The 14,936-nt window shown below is 55.4% G+C and overlaps 1 protein-coding gene across 4 annotated transcripts; it reads right to left on the bottom strand.

The window, feature by feature from the left end:
- Window positions 1–6,172: 6,172 nt before the first annotated feature.
- Window positions 6,173–14,200, bottom strand: CARNS1 (carnosine synthase 1). 4 transcript variants are annotated; one of them, XM_049892645.1, is made up of 10 exons: window positions 14,129–14,200; window positions 13,667–13,693; window positions 12,172–12,445; window positions 11,335–11,424; window positions 10,601–11,088; window positions 10,224–10,398; window positions 10,050–10,135; window positions 9,077–9,308; window positions 8,704–8,984; window positions 6,173–7,400 (listed from the first exon to the last, which is right to left on the bottom strand). In XM_049892645.1, the coding sequence occupies exons 2-10, from the start codon at window positions 13,667–13,669 to the stop codon at window positions 6,174–6,176; spliced, it is 2,856 nt and encodes a 951-aa protein (XP_049748602.1). In that variant the 5' UTR covers window positions 13,670–13,693; window positions 14,129–14,200; the 3' UTR covers window position 6,173. The 4 variants fall into 4 exon arrangements, with proteins under 4 accessions (XP_049748602.1, XP_049748601.1, XP_049748603.1 ...); XM_049892644.1 differs by having other exon boundaries at window positions 10,601–11,424; XM_049892646.1 differs by having other exon boundaries at window positions 10,601–11,424; window positions 14,102–14,195.
- Window positions 14,201–14,936: the final 736 nt, after the last annotated feature.

Here is a 14,936-nt window from a genome sequence, read left to right as displayed (position 1 = left end):
ATATAGCAAGCAAACAACAATCAAAAAAGAGCAGGAGTGGCAATATCAATTTCTGACAAAATAGACTTTAAAGCTAAATCCACCACAAAGGATAAGGAAGGACACTACATAATGATTAAAGAGACAATATTCCAGGAGGATATAACCATATTAAATATTTATGCACCCAATGACAGGGCCCCAAGATACATAAAACAAACTTTAACAGCATTGAAAAGTGAGATAGACAGCTCCACAATTACAGTAGGAGACTTCAACACACCACTTTCAGTGAAGGACAGAACAGAAAGAAGCTCAGTAAAGATACGAAGAGCTAAATGGCACAATCAACCAACTTGACCTTATAGGCATATACAGAACACTATCCTCAACAGCAGCCTAGTATACTTTCTTTTCCAGCACACATGGAACTTTCTCTAGAATAGACCACATATTAGGTCATAAAGCAAGCCTTAGCAGAATCCAAAACATCAAAATATTACAAAGCATCATCTCTGACCATAAGGCCATAAAAGTAGAAATAAATAACAGAAAAACGACTGGGTTATAGAAGACATCAAGTGTGGAATACAGAAATTCATAGAACCCAATGAGAATGGAAACACTTCCTATCAGAACCTTTGAGACACAACTAAAACACTGCTCAGAGGTCGATTTATATCAATAAATTAAAAAAAAAATGCACACATACAAAAAGAACAAAAGGGCCAAAATCAAAGAATTGTCCCTGCAACTTGAACAAATAGAAAGAGAGCAACAAAAGAAACCCTCAGGCATCAGAAGAAAGCAAATAATAAAAATTAGAGCAGAATTAAATAGAGAACAGAAAAACAATTGGAAGAGTTAACAAGACCAAAAGCTGGTTCTTTGAAAAAATTAACCAAGTTGATAAACCACTGGCCAAACTGACAAAAGAAAAACCAGAGAGGAAGCAAATAACCTGAGTAAGACACAACTGAAATTAAAAAAATCATATCAGACTACCATGAGAAATTGTACTCTAACAAATTTGAAAACCTAGAAGAAATGGACAAATTTCTAGAAACACACTACCTGCCTAAACTAACACAAACAGAGGTAGAACAACTAAATAAACTCATATCAAAAGAAGAGATCGAAAAGGCAATTTAAAAACTCCCAACAAAAGAAGCCCTGCCCAGACAGCGTCACTGTAGAGTTCTACCAAACTTTTGGAGAAGAGTTAACACCACTACTACTAAAGGTATTTCAGAGCATAGAAAAGGATGGAATACTCCCAAACTCATTTTATGAAGCCACCATATCCCTGATACCAAAACCAGGTAAAGACACCACAAAAAAAGAAAATTATAGACTTATATACGTCATGAATGTAGATGTAAATATCCTCAACAAAATTCTAGCCAATAGAATTCAACAACATATCAAAAAAATAATTCACCAGGACCAAGTGAGATTCATACCAGGTATGCAGGGATGGTTCAACATTAGGAAAACAATGAATGTAATCCATCATATAAATAAAACAAAAGACAAGAACCACATGATCTTATCAATCGATGCAGAAAAGGCATTTGACAAAGTCCAACACCCATTCATGATAAAAACTCTCAGCAAAAGAAGAATAAAAGGAAAATTCCTCAGCATAATAAAGGGCATTTCTACAAAGCCAACAGCCAACAACATCCTAAATGGAGAGAGCCTGAAAGCGTTCCCATTGAGACAGGAACCAGACAAGGATGCTCTTTGTCACCACTCTTATTCAACATTGTGCTGGAGGTCCTAGACGGAGCAAATAGGCTAGATAAAGAAATAAAGGGCATTCAGATTGATAAGGAAGAAGTAAAATTATCTCTATTTGCAGATGACATGATCTTATACACAGAACACCCTGAAGAATTCGTCAAGAAAACTACAGAAACTAATAGAAGAGTTCAGCAGAGTATCAGGATACAAGAAAAACATACAAAAATCAGTTGGATTCCTCTACACCAACAAGGAGAACATCAAAGAGGAAATCACCAAATCAATATCATTTACAGTAGCCCCAAGAAGATAAAATACTTAGGAATAAATTTTCCCAGAGATGTATAAGACTTATACAAAAACAAAAAAAACGCTTCTGCAGGAAACCAAGAGAGACCCACCTAAGTGGAAAAACATACCTTGGTCATGGATAGGAAGACTTAACATTGTAAAAATGTCTATTCTACCAAAAGTGATCTGTAGATACAAGGCAATTCCGATCCAAATTCCAATGACATTTTTTAATGAGATGAAGAAACAAATCACTAACCTCATATAGAAGGGAAAGAGGCCCTGGATAAGTAAAGCATTACTGAAAAAGAAGAAAAAAGTGGGAGGCCTCACACTACCTGATTTTAGAACCTATTATACCACCACAGTAGTCAAACAGCCTGGTACTGGTGCAACACATACCTAGACCAATAGAACAGAATTGAGAATCCAGACATAAATCCATCCATATACGAGCAGCTGATATTTGACAAAGGCCCAAAATCAGTTAAATAGGGAAAAGACAATCTCTTTAACAAATGCTGCTGGCATAATTGGGTATCCACCTGCAAAAAAATGAAACAAGACCCATACCTCACACCATGCACAAAAATGGACTCGAAATGGATGAAAGACCTAAATATAAAATCTAAAACGATAAAGATCATGGAAGAAAATTAGGGACAACGTTAGGAGCCCTAATACATGGCATAAACAGTATACAAAACATTACTAACAATCCACAAACACCAGAAAAACTAGATAACTGGGAGCTCCTAAAAATCAAACACCTATCCAAAGACTTCACCAAAACAGTAAAAAGATTACCTACAGACTGGGAAAAGTTTTTAGCTATGACATTTCCGATCAGCATCTGATCTCTAAAATCTACATGATACTGCAAAAACTCAACTTCAAAAAGACAAATAACCCAATTAAAAAATGGGCAAAGGATATGAACAGGCACTTCACTAAAGATGACATTCAGGTAACTAATAGATAAATGAGGAAGTGCTCAGGATCATTAGCCATTAGAGAAATGCAGATCAAAACTACGGTGAGATTCCATCTCACTCCAACAAGGCTGGCATTAATCCAAAACACACACAATAATAAATGTTGGAGAGGCTGTGGAGAGACTGGAACACTTATACACTGCTGATGGGATTATAAAATGGTGCAACCACTTTGGAAATCGATTTGGCACTTCCTTAAAAAACTAGAAATAGAACTACCATACGATCCAGCAATCCCACTCCTTGGAATATATCCTAGAAAAATAAGAGCCTTTACATGAACAGATACATGCACACCCATGTTCATTGCAGCACTGCTTACAATAGCAAAAAGATGGAAGCAACCAAGGTGCCCGTGAATGGATGAATGGATAAATTGTGGTATATTCACACGATGGAATACTATGCATTAATACAGAACAATGATGAATCCTTGAAACATTTCATAACATGGAGGAACCTGGAAGGGATTATGCTGAGTTAAATTAGTCAGGTGCAATAGGACAAATATTGTATGAGACCACTATTATGAGAACTCAAGAAATAGTTTAGGGAAGAAAATACTCTTTGATGGTTACCAGAGTGGGGATGGAGGGAAGAGAGGGGTATTCACGAATTAGATAGTAGACAAGAACTATTTTAGGTGAAGGGAAAGACAACACACATAGGAGACGTAGGCACAACTGGACTAAACCAAAAGCAAAGAAGCTTCTTGAATAAACTGAATGCTTCGAAGGCCAGCGTAGTAGGGGCGGGGGCTTGGGGACCATGGTTTCAGGTGACATCTAGGTCAACTGGAATAATAAAATCTATTAAGAAAATATTCTGCATCCCACTTTGGAGAGTGGCATCTGGGGTTTTAAACACTAGCAAGGAGCCATCTAAGATGCATCAGTTGGTCTCAACTCACCTAGAGCAAAGGAGAATGAAGAACACACAAGACACAAGGTAATTATGAGCCTAAGAGACAGAAAGAGCCACATAAATCAGAGACTACATCAGCCTGAGACCAGAGGAACTGGATGGTGCCCGGTTACAACCGATGACTGCCCTGACAAGGAACACAACAGAGAACCCCTGAGGGAACAGGAGAGCAGTGGGATGCAGACCTCAAACTCTCGTAACAAGACCAGACTTAATGGTCTGACTGAGACTAGAAAGACCCCGGAGGTCAAGGTTCCCAGATCTTCTGTTAGCCCAAGACAGGAATCATTCCCAAAGCCAACTTTTCAGACTGGGATTGGACTAGACTATGGGATAGAAAACGATAATGGTTAGGAGTGAGCTTTTTGGATCACGTAGACACATGAGACTGTGTGGACAGCTCCTGTCTGGAGGGAGATGAGAAGGCAGAGGCGGACAGAAGCTGGCTGAATGGACACAGAGATACAGGTTGGAGAGAAGGAGTGTGCTGTCTCATTATGGAGAGAGCAAGTAGGAGTATACAGCAAAGTGTATATAAATTTTTGTAAGAGAGACTGGCTTGATTTGTAAACTTTCACTTAAAGCACAATAAAAATTTAAAAAAAAAAGGAATCAAACCCAGTGCCATCCATTTAATTCTGACTATAACAACCCTATAGGATAGTGTAGAACTGTCCCATAGGCTTTCCAAGGAGTGGCTGGTGGATTCAATCTGGTGACCTTTTGGTTAGCAGCTGTAGCTCTTAACCACTGCGCCACCAGGGCTGCTAATACACAATAGACTCTTAGTAAAACTTTGTGGACAGAAGGAGGGTATGAGCACACCAACAGTGGTCTGTGACTTTAGATTTGGGAGTGGATTCTTGTTGAATGAAGCTCTCTAGGGGTGAATTTGGGCCAGACCAGGCTCTGAGTGTGAGTTTTGATTGTTGGAGCTGTCTGCATGTACATTCCAAGTGGATGTGGGAGGCTGGGTGTGAGTGGATGGAGCTTGGGGTATCCAGGCTTGCAGAGGGTTACCTGGTTGAGTATGGCCCTTAGGATGTAATTCCTGGTACAGGTGTAGGGCAGCCCCAGCTGAAGATCAGCCCAGAGGGTTGGCTGGCAGAGTGGTTTGTTCTTGGCTCCAGATGCTATAAGCGCACGCTGCCCGCATCTCAGCACCTCCACCACCTAGCTGAGCCTGGAGGCATTGTCCCAGTCAAGAGAACCTACCCCAGACTCGAGACACATCACTAGTCTATAAGCTTTATTGGGGGTGGGGGGTGCGTGGAGAATGCCCATGGAGCTGTCCACAGCTCCTGTGCTGCATGGAGACGGGAGTTCTCACAGCAGCCTCCCTGAATCTGGAAGGGTGTGTAGACTCTGCTGCCAGCTGCTGCTTCTTCAATGCTAGTTAGGTGTGCCAGAGGCCAAAGCACCAAAGCTTCATGGGGATGGTGCATGGGAGGAGTGTTCACGTGTCTCAGGGCAGGGTGGGGAGAAAGGCAAGGGAGCCTAGAAGCTCAGTGGGCATGTAAGACTTAATTAAAGCAGAATCCTGGACCTTGCATTGTACCCCTCGGCCCTCCACCCACTGTGGTGTGACCTTGGGGCAGTCATTTCTCCTCTCTGAGCCTGTTTCCTCATCTGTTAAATGGGGACAACAGTGTCTGCATAGAGGTGTGACTGCTGACCCCAGGCCACCGCCTTCTATTGCTCAGGCCAAATGAGCCAGGCGGGGCACTGCCAAAGGGCATTGGCAGCGGGTTCTAGAGCTATCCTGGAACTTGTTAAATGAGGGAGTCAGGGTAAAAGGGCAGGAGGTTTAGTCGAGGGCTTTCTTGGGATTTGTCCAAGGCCAGGGACCCAGTCAGGTAGGTGGCAGGAAGAGAGAGAGACCTGGAGGGGTTAGGGGAGGGTCTGGGTTGGGGCCCACTCCCACTTCCCAGGGGTTAGGGGGTACAGCTGTTGTTACTTCTCCCAGGCCTGAGTTCTGGGGCCACTGTGGGCTGGGCTGGAGGCTTTGGGAGGGCAAGAGGGCCCTGCGGTGTCCCCACCCCAGATCCTTTCTTCTGAGGCAGATGAAATCTTGGTGTTGAAATGGCTCTGCTGACCTGGCACTGACCTGAGGCCTTGCAGTGGACCAGGCCGGGTGGGGCAGGGCAATGGGGAGATAGGCAGGGAGAACCTCAGGAGCAGAGAGCACCACAGCCCCCTCCCCCTAGGCACTCTGCCCCCTGCCCCCTTACCCCAGCGCTATTTGAAGTGGGACAGGAAATGGGCGATGGGGTAATGGGGTCCATCGATGCCCAGGCCCTGGCAGAGGCCCAGCAGGCGGAGGCGGGCCTCAGCGGGGCGGGGCCCAGCACAGGCCACACTGCAGTAGGGCTCCTCGTACTCGCCGGACATCAGGGACTCCTCCAGCATGTTGAAGCGCAGCACACCCCGGTCGTGCAGCGCCTGCAGGGCCTCGCGGCTGGCGGTGGAGCTCAGCGCCTGCAGGTGCTGGGATACCAGGCACATGACTCCCACCAGATGACCTCGGGCGCGCGGGTGAGCAGGCAGGGCAGGCCGGAGGCCACAGGCCACCATGGCGGCAGCCAGCAGCAGGTCCACGCCATAGAGCTCCAGGATCCAGTCCCGCAGGTAGAAGCCGCCCATGCGGGGGTTGATCTCGATGAGCCGCGGCCCAGCCCCAGTCAGCTTGAGCTCGACATTGAAGACCCCATCCAGCAGCCCACAGCCCAGGCAGCAGCGGAAAGCTGCCTGCACCAGCTGCGCCTCCTGCTCGGGGACCAGCCCAGTGGGCATACAGGCTGCGGTCTCGGTAAAGCCGGGCAGCCGCGTGGGGCCATTGTCGGAGACGAAAGCTGCCAAGAGCTGCCCACGAAATAGCACCAGGTCTACATCGTGCTCCGTGCCCTCCACAAACTCCATTAGCAGCATGGCGTTGCCCCAGCCCAGCCCGATGCCTGGGTGGTCAGCTTCGCCCTGCAGGTCGCGGGCGATCCGGGAAAAGTGCTCACGGCACTGCGACGCATCCTCCACCAGCCGCACGCCCACCGCGCCTGCCCCAAACTCCAGCTTCATGACGCCGGGCAGAGGTACCTGGCGAACAGCTCGCTCCACGTCTGCCTCACTCTCCAGTGGGCAGCAGGGCACTGCATGCAGAGAGGGCGCTGGCCAGGGTGGGCCTCGGCGGCACAACAGGTGCAGCTGGGTGCGGCTCTTCTGTTTGGCCAGGCGCATGGCGGCCGGCGGGCTGCAGGGCAACCCCAGCTCCTGGCAAAGCAGGGCCGTGAGCACTAGGCAGTCGTCCCAGTAGGAGAAGCAGCCGTCAAGTTGCAGGCCGCGCGCCCGCACCAGCTCTGCTAGCAGCCGTGCATTCTCCTCATCCCTGCGGTGTTCTGTCATATCGAAGTGGATGAAGGTATGCACCAACTGGGAGGCGAAGTGGTTGGGATCTGACTCCACCAGGTGCAGCTGCAGAAAGCACAGGAGGGGGTGCCAGGGACACACCCAGGTCAGCCCATGTCGGGTGCCGGCAGGAGGGAAAGGGGCCTAGGACTTGGCCTGGGACCTTTCCTGCCTTGTTCTCCGCAGCATTCCTCATGCCTAGTACACCACCTGGTACACAATAGGTACCAATGAATAAACGGAAGGTGCAGAGGTGGGACAACTAACCCAGCTGGAGGGGAGGGAAGGCATCTGTGAGGAGGCAAGGCTTAAGCTGGGAGCTGAAGCATCAGAGTCAGCCTGAGCAAAGGCCAGGAGCAGTGATCTGAAAGGCGCCAGAGGGAGAGGGCGGGACCTGGGTGGAGTGGCCAAAGTGCAGAGGAATGGAGCCCATGCCCACAGCCAGCCTCTCCCTGGCCTGGGCGTGCAGAGAAACCAGTTGGTCTCTTTAAGCATCATGCCCTTGGTGGTCATCCACTCGCCATGCACGGACACTGGGAGGTGTCTGCAGAGGAATCCCATGGAGTCCCAGACACAAAGAGGCAGGTGCCCAGGGCAGAGGCAGCCCCTGAGGAGGGAGGGTAGGGTGACTGACTGCATTGGGACTATAATGCTTGGCAGCTGAGGAGTGGAGTGATGTTCTAGGGGAGAACATAAGGTCTCAGGCAGGCAGCAAAGGGGAGCAGGAAGGGCTGGAGGGTAGGGTTTACCGAGGGGTGTTGTACTGTGGGAGGGGAGAGGAGGCCACTGTGGGCAATTAGGGCTGGTCTGAGAAGAGTGTAGACATTTGGCCTCAGTTTTCTCATCTGTTCAATGGGAACAAGAATGTCTACCCCATCTGCATGGCTAAAGATTCTGCAATGTGAGGCCACTGCTGTGAAACTGGGTGACAAGGGTCAGGAATTCAACCTCAAGGATCCACCCTTTCCCCAGGATGGAGCTAGGATCCTTAGCCTGGCGTTTCAGGCTTCGGCTCTGGGGCTAAACCTAAATGCTGTCACCGCCTCCCCAGCTCGTCCACCCCGGGCTCCTCTTCTCTCCCGAAGGGGTCTCTCACATCTAGCGGGGACAGAATTCATTGAGAGGCCAGGGTGAGTTTAGCCCCCCACTCCCTTTAGGGTAGAGGACCTGGCTCCCACCCCAGGCTCGCGTTCTTTCCAGGACATTCCTGCGCAGACCCCGCCCCTACCAGCGCAGGCCCCACCATTACCAGCGAAGGCCTCTCGCCAAGGCCCTGCCCCACCCCCTGGACAGACCCCGCCCCCTCCCGCCCCTGTCCGCCCTCGCCACGCCCTTCGTCCCGCCCCGCCCCTCGCCCGCCCCCGCCCACCTTGAGCCCGTAGTCGCGCGCAGCGTCCCACACGAATTTCTTGCTGACGCCGCCGGCGCCGACCAGCAGCAGCTGCTTTCCCTCCATGAGGCAGCGCGCCGAGCGCCGGAGCATGGTTTCCACGAGCGGCGCCGCCGCCGTCGCCTCGGCCGCAGGCCCCATGCGCGGCGCGGCCCACAGCCCCTCGAGCGCGCCGCACGCCTCCAGACACAGGGCGCCGTTCAGCTCCAGGGCCACGGGGGTCAGCGCGCGGCCGGTCACGGTTAGCGCGAAGTCCACGCCTGGCGGGCGGAAGCGGGCTCAGCGCGGCGGCCGCGGCTCGGCCCCGGCCCCGGCCCCGGCCCCGGCCCCGTACGCCTGCGCCCGCACTCACCCAGCACGTCGGTGCGGACCTGGCGCCCTCCGCGCTGCTCGGCGCTCAGGCCGGCCTCCAGGGCCAGCACGGCGGCCAGCGCGGCCTCGGCCGCCGCCTTGACGCTCTGCTGCACGGCCTCCACCTGTGCCGCCTCGCCCAGGCCGCACTGGGCCAGCGCCACCTCCAGCGTCCGCGGCAGGGAGCTGTGGTGCCGCAGCGGCCGGTCTCCACGACCCACGGCGCACACCACCTGGGCAGGGCACGGCTCTGGGGCATTGACCCGAGAGGGACCCTCCGAGGACCCTCCTCCCCCTGCACACACACACCTCCCCTAACGCCAAGACCCAGGCCAGATCCTTCACCAGACATTCCAAAATTCCCATCCCCCAATGCGACTTAAGCTACACAAACCACCCACCCTTGTTGCGCCCCAGACCTCTTCAGGGTTCTACCCAGGCTTCCAGGCCCAGCTGGGGTTCCTGCTCCTAGCTCCTGCAGCCCTGGGGGCCTGAAACCACCCTGCTGTGCCCCAGCCTTAGCATCGCCCCGGGAACCCTCTCCCTGACTCTGGCTTGGAGCTCCCTCAGAGCAAGTACAAAGCCCCCTCGGTTTGGAGAGTCCCCCAAGCCTTCCTGGAGCTCCTGGCTTGGAGACCCTCCTACCGGGCTCCGGGCACTGGAGTTGGTTGGGGACGCTGGGTCGGCCTCCCATGAGGGCAGGAGCTCCCTGGGAAGAGGCTTCCCCTGGGCCCTGGGCCTCAGCTTAGGGCTGAGCACAGGGGCAGGGGATCCCGATACAGGAGAAGTGCAGGAAGGGTTGCAGGAGAGGGAGAAAGTGTCAGACCCAGGAGGCCCCCCTGCAGGCAACCAGGAGCCCCCAAGATTCTGCCCTCCCCTCTCTGCCCAGAGACTGCCCAGGGCCTTCATCAGGTGAGTAGGGCTGGGCTGTGATGTGTCAGGTAGGGCCCCCACCTAGCCCAGGCCTTGCTCACCTTGCTCAGCAGGGGCCTGTCCCCCTGTGTGCGACATACCACAGCACAGATGCGAACAGCCAGCTCAGGGCCTGGCAGGGTGCTGCCTGGGGGAAGACAGGAGGCCTGAGCCCAGCCCAGAGCGGCCAGGAGGCTGGGCCCAGCCCTCACCCCAGAAGCCCGCGAGGCTCTCACCTGGGCTGGGCAGCCGGACAGGTGGGCACACAGCCTCCACCAGGACACTCTCCTCCTCCTCCAGCTTCTCCAGTAACGCCAGCACTGTATTCACTACTGCACCCAGCTCCACCCTTGGGTGCAGACGCAACGCCTGCTGCCCCCGCCAGCGCCAGCCACTGAGCTTCACGGCCACCTGCAGCAGGGAGGGCAGAGGGGCTGCCTCACCACCACCCGTGTGCTTGCAGGTGGGATGCTCAGACCCCAGGAGCCAGGAGTAAACGGCTAAAAAGACAGGGGTTGCCACAGCAAGATGGGGCCACCTTCCCAGGAGGACTTGGAAACCATCCCTAGGGCCCGTATCTGCCCAGGCTTTAGGGTGGGCGGAGACCTGTTACCTGCAGGGTGTCCCCCAGGGCCTCCGAGTGCAGAAAGGCCTCCACTTCCTCCTTCACTAGGACCTCCTGGCCCTCTTTGCCGCTCAGCTCTACCAGCCGCAGTCCTGGGCTGGCCTCCCCACCCCACAGCAACCCCAGTGGCTTGTAGGTGAAGGCCAGGGTAGCTGGCACAGCCACACCCCCCTGCCGGCTCAGCAACCCCCTGGTCAGCAGCCGGTCCTCCAGCAGCCGGGCCATCTCGGCCGAAGTGCCTGTGGGGCAGGCCAGGTCACGGGCCAGCTCTGCTGCCTCTCGACTCCGGCCAGGCCCTGGCCCCAGGTCTGCCAGAAAGTAGGTGACCCGGCGTGGGGGCACAAAGTCGTCCAGGAATGTCAGGCCCCCCTGGTGGAAGCTCACAGCTTTGGAGACCAGCAGGGCCGCCTCTCCCGGCTGCCCGGGCACTGGCACCTTCGTCAGCCAAGCAGGGGACAGGCAAAGGAGCATGTTTCCTGTGGGCAGAGGGGGCAGGCAGCTGGCCAGGAGAGGCCTAATGCCCCCAGGTCCTCCACCTCCAGCCCAGGCCCGAGGAGTTGGGGGGCAGCTGCTCTCAGAACCCACCCCCACCCAGAGCCGGGCAGCTGTCTGCTGGAATGCAGGCCGTTGCCAGGGTCGGAGGGTATTTTGGGATGCGGCCGGGCCAGGGCAGGGCTGCCCTTTCTGTAGGAGGGGGTGGGGGAGCTCGGGCACACACTCACCCGGGCTCTGGACCCCACCGCCCAGCAGCACAGACAGGAAGGTGCTGGGGGATCCCAGAACGCACAGGGTCACCTCTGCCCCTGGGCAGCCTCGGGGGAAGAGAATAGGGCCCAGCTCACCAGGGGCTCTCCTTGCTGTCTTTCTGCCCGCCTCCCCCCTCCATCCCTCTGCTCTCACCCTTGGGCCTCTGGTCCTTCCTGGGATCGGATGAGAGGCATATGGGGGACAGAAAGGAGACTGGATAGGGAAGGGGGAGCCCTCCACACCTGGAAGGCTGGGTTCCTTCTCTGCTGCCCATCTGGACGGCTCTGGAGACTGGGTGTCAGGAGACCTGGATTCTAGCCTGGGCTCTGCCAATACTTTCTGTGTAACCTTGGAGGAGCCACTGTTCCTGTCTGGGTCTCAGTTTCCCGGTCTATACAATGGGACTAACTGGGATTCTCATGTGTTCTAGCTGTGAACCCTCTGTCCAAGCAAACTCTTTTGTGGCCATCGGCTATAGCAAGCAGATGAAATGGGAGGAGCCTGGGGTCCTAACTTCACAGCTGCTAGAAGCTTCAGCTCCCCCAGAACCTGGCTGGCAAATCACAGGGCTGGATCTTCTGGGGTGGATGGGGGACCTCAGTCACTGCCTTTACTGGTGCCCGGTGTTCTTGGAAACATGGCCTGCCTGCCCAGGGTGAATGGCCTTGCTGCCCTGGCTTCAGACAGACCCAGAGCAGGGGAGAGGCCACTCTTGGCAGGCACCCCTCTGCCCCTCTGGAATGGGAAGCAAGGTGGGTTGAGGGCACCTCCCTCCTCCCCAGAGTGCCCCCCTCCGTGGAGCCCTTGGGCACCTGTGCGGGGCACCTGGCTGCGGTCCTGGGTCTCTGGGAAGCCAGCGTGCTGCAGGCAGGTCTGTAGGAGGCTGTAGTAGTAGGCCGTCCAGGCCTGGGCCTCGGCCCCCTCAGGGGAGCCCTTACAGTCCAGGCCCACGTCCTGGCACCAGGGACCAGGGAGGCAGCCTGTGGGCGGCAGACCAGAGGCCCCTCTCCACGGGCCCTCCTCGTCCTCCAGGTCCTTGGAGCCCAGGGGGCTGTCCCAACCGGGACACAGTGGATCCAGGGAGAGCTGAGGGGGCAGAACGAGTGGGCCTTGGGTGGGCAGGGCCAGGGGGCACATCAAGTCACCCCAGAGCCCAGATCCTCCCCCTGCCCCTCAACCTCGAGTTATATTGGGGACAGACACTGCCCAGTGGGCCAGGATGGAGTGGATTGGGGGAGTGGAGGCTTGTCACTAGGTCATGCGTGTGGGAGTGCTTTGTAAACTGTTGCCTGCAGTGCCCTGGGTCAGGGGAGGACAGCCGTGTCCTGCTGTGTGGACCACTGGGTCCCTCCCCACACACAGGCGCTGCCCTGGCTTGGCTCACAGGTGGAGCTTTTTGTCTGTTTTGTTCACTGAGGCAGCCTCAGCACCTCAAACCGTGCCTGGCACACAGGAGCTATTCCAGAAATGTTTGTTGAGTGAAAACTAAATAAACATACACCAATTTAATGACCCTGGGCCGCTCACTGTTCTTGGGGCCTCAGTGGCCCATCTGGCATCATGGAGTTCTGTGGGACCAAGTATCCCCGGAAGCCCCACTGCACACCCAGCCTGGTGCAAGGCATGGGGAGGACAAAGGCGGGTGCCCCTGTTTTAAGATGGTTCAAGTCAAGGGAACACTTTATGTCAGTGAGGTCTTAGCCCCTTGCCCCTCTCTGAGATATGGGGTGGCTGTTCCCTGGCTGACAACCTCACAGGACTGCTGGAGGCTTAGTGCGAACACAGGTGGGGACACGTATTCCTTGCTGTCCCCCAGCCTGGAACAGGAGGCCTGGCAGCCGGGCACGTTGCCACCTTGGGCATGTTGAGAGGTGGGTACCTGGCGCCTGCCCTGTCCAATCGTGGGGTGCTGTGGCTTGGACCAAGATCACCTTGGTTGCTGTGGCTGGGAGGACAGAGGTCTGGACCTCAGGCCTAGGCTTGAATCTCAGCTTGCCAGAGCAAACCTCTGAGCCTCCACCCTGCTCAGAAAGTGGGCTCCCTGCTGTGCCCCCAAACCTAGAATGCTGCTGGGTGCACAGTAGGTGCTCAGGACGTGTTGCTGGATGAATGGGTATGCAGGGAGACTAACGGTGCCCACCTCCCAGGGCTAGTGGAGAGAAATGAAGGCTGCTGCTCCTATGGGAGGCAGAGCGAGGAATGACAGGGCAGCCGCAGGGTTAGGCTCTGGGTGTCAACCGCTGCCCTCTGGGCCCTCCCTCTGTCCATGGTCTTGGGTCTTGGGGGGAGGGACCAGAGGGGACTCACCATCTCGCAGGTGGAGAGGCTGAGAGACTGATGGCAGAGACAGAGGGACAGAGAGACAAAGGAGGGGGTCAGGGCATCTGAGTCCTTACCCCACCACCCTGTCCCAAAGAGTTTGGGGGTAGACAGGTGGCTGCCACCATGCCTCTGTCCTGTCCCAGCCAGGAGGGTTCCAAGGCTGCCCTACCCCCACCCTAAGGAGGCAGAGATTTCTGTGCCAGGACCCCAAGGTCCTGCACCCCAAGGGTTCTGCACCCCTGAGCTCACAGAGCCAGGGCTACACAGGGCAGCACAGGGGTCCCGACCCAGCTGAGCCCCTCGAGTGGGGGCACCCCGTCCCTCTGTGCTGGGGGCAGGGCTGAGGACCCTTCTGGGGCCGGATGCTCGGGGTCCCTGTCCCCACAGCCCCTGCCCCAGCAGCCCCCCTTCCTGGCTCACCCGTGCTGGGGGCCGGAGCTGGGGTACCTGCGGGTGCAGCGGCTCGGTGGGCAGCAGGGCTCGGCGGGCAGGCAGGCAGCGGGTGGCTGGGTGACAGCAGCGGCGGCACAGCACCGAGCTGGGGCGGTGCCACCTTTTATAGCAGCCCCTGGGGCATGCCCAGTGCGCCGTGGGCGGAGCGGGCTGGTGGGGTCAAGTTCAGCCCTGCCGCCGGCTGGACAAAGGGACCACGCCCGGGCCAGCTCAGATCCCTCCCGCCAAAACCTTCTCAGCCAGTCCTGAGACCTGGGGCACTGGGGGGCTGGGGGACCTCGGATAGGCCAGGGGCAGGGCGCCACTGCGAGAGACAAACTTGGAGGGACAGGCAGGGATGTTCAGCAACAGTGAGGGGAGATGCGGGACCAGGTACAATGAGCAAGGACTGTCCGAGAGGATCACAGACACAGGTCTGGGGATGGAAAAGACAGGGCTAGGGCCAAGGACAGTTTATGGGAGACAGAGGTGGGAGGGATGGAAGCGGGAGGGTGGAGGGAGGGGACAGGGAGAGTCAGAGGCTGGCGCGGGCAGAGACTGGTACTAGAACCCGCCCTTGGGGGTGAGGTGGCCCTAGGAGCGGGTGACCAGGGCACACAGTCAAGCCTGCTCTTGGACCACAGCTGTCTGACCAATGAGCACTTGGCCCCATTGTAGCTGCTCCAGGAAAGACCCCCCTCTCCAGGTCCTCTAAGTCTGTGGGGTCCCCTTGCCAGAGTGGGGGTGTCTCAGTTCAGTCCGGCATGAGGGCAGTTCCAGGTCCCAGGGACACCCTCTGCCTTGCAGGGGGCCAGGCGAGGGA

This window comes from Elephas maximus, chromosome 7 (genome assembly GCF_024166365.1).
Source record: "Elephas maximus indicus isolate mEleMax1 chromosome 7, mEleMax1 primary haplotype, whole genome shotgun sequence".
Lineage (NCBI taxonomy): Eukaryota > Metazoa > Chordata > Mammalia > Proboscidea > Elephantidae > Elephas > Elephas maximus.
Note: the sequence above shows the minus strand (reverse complement) of the source record. Positions and strands in the feature narration are given on the sequence as shown.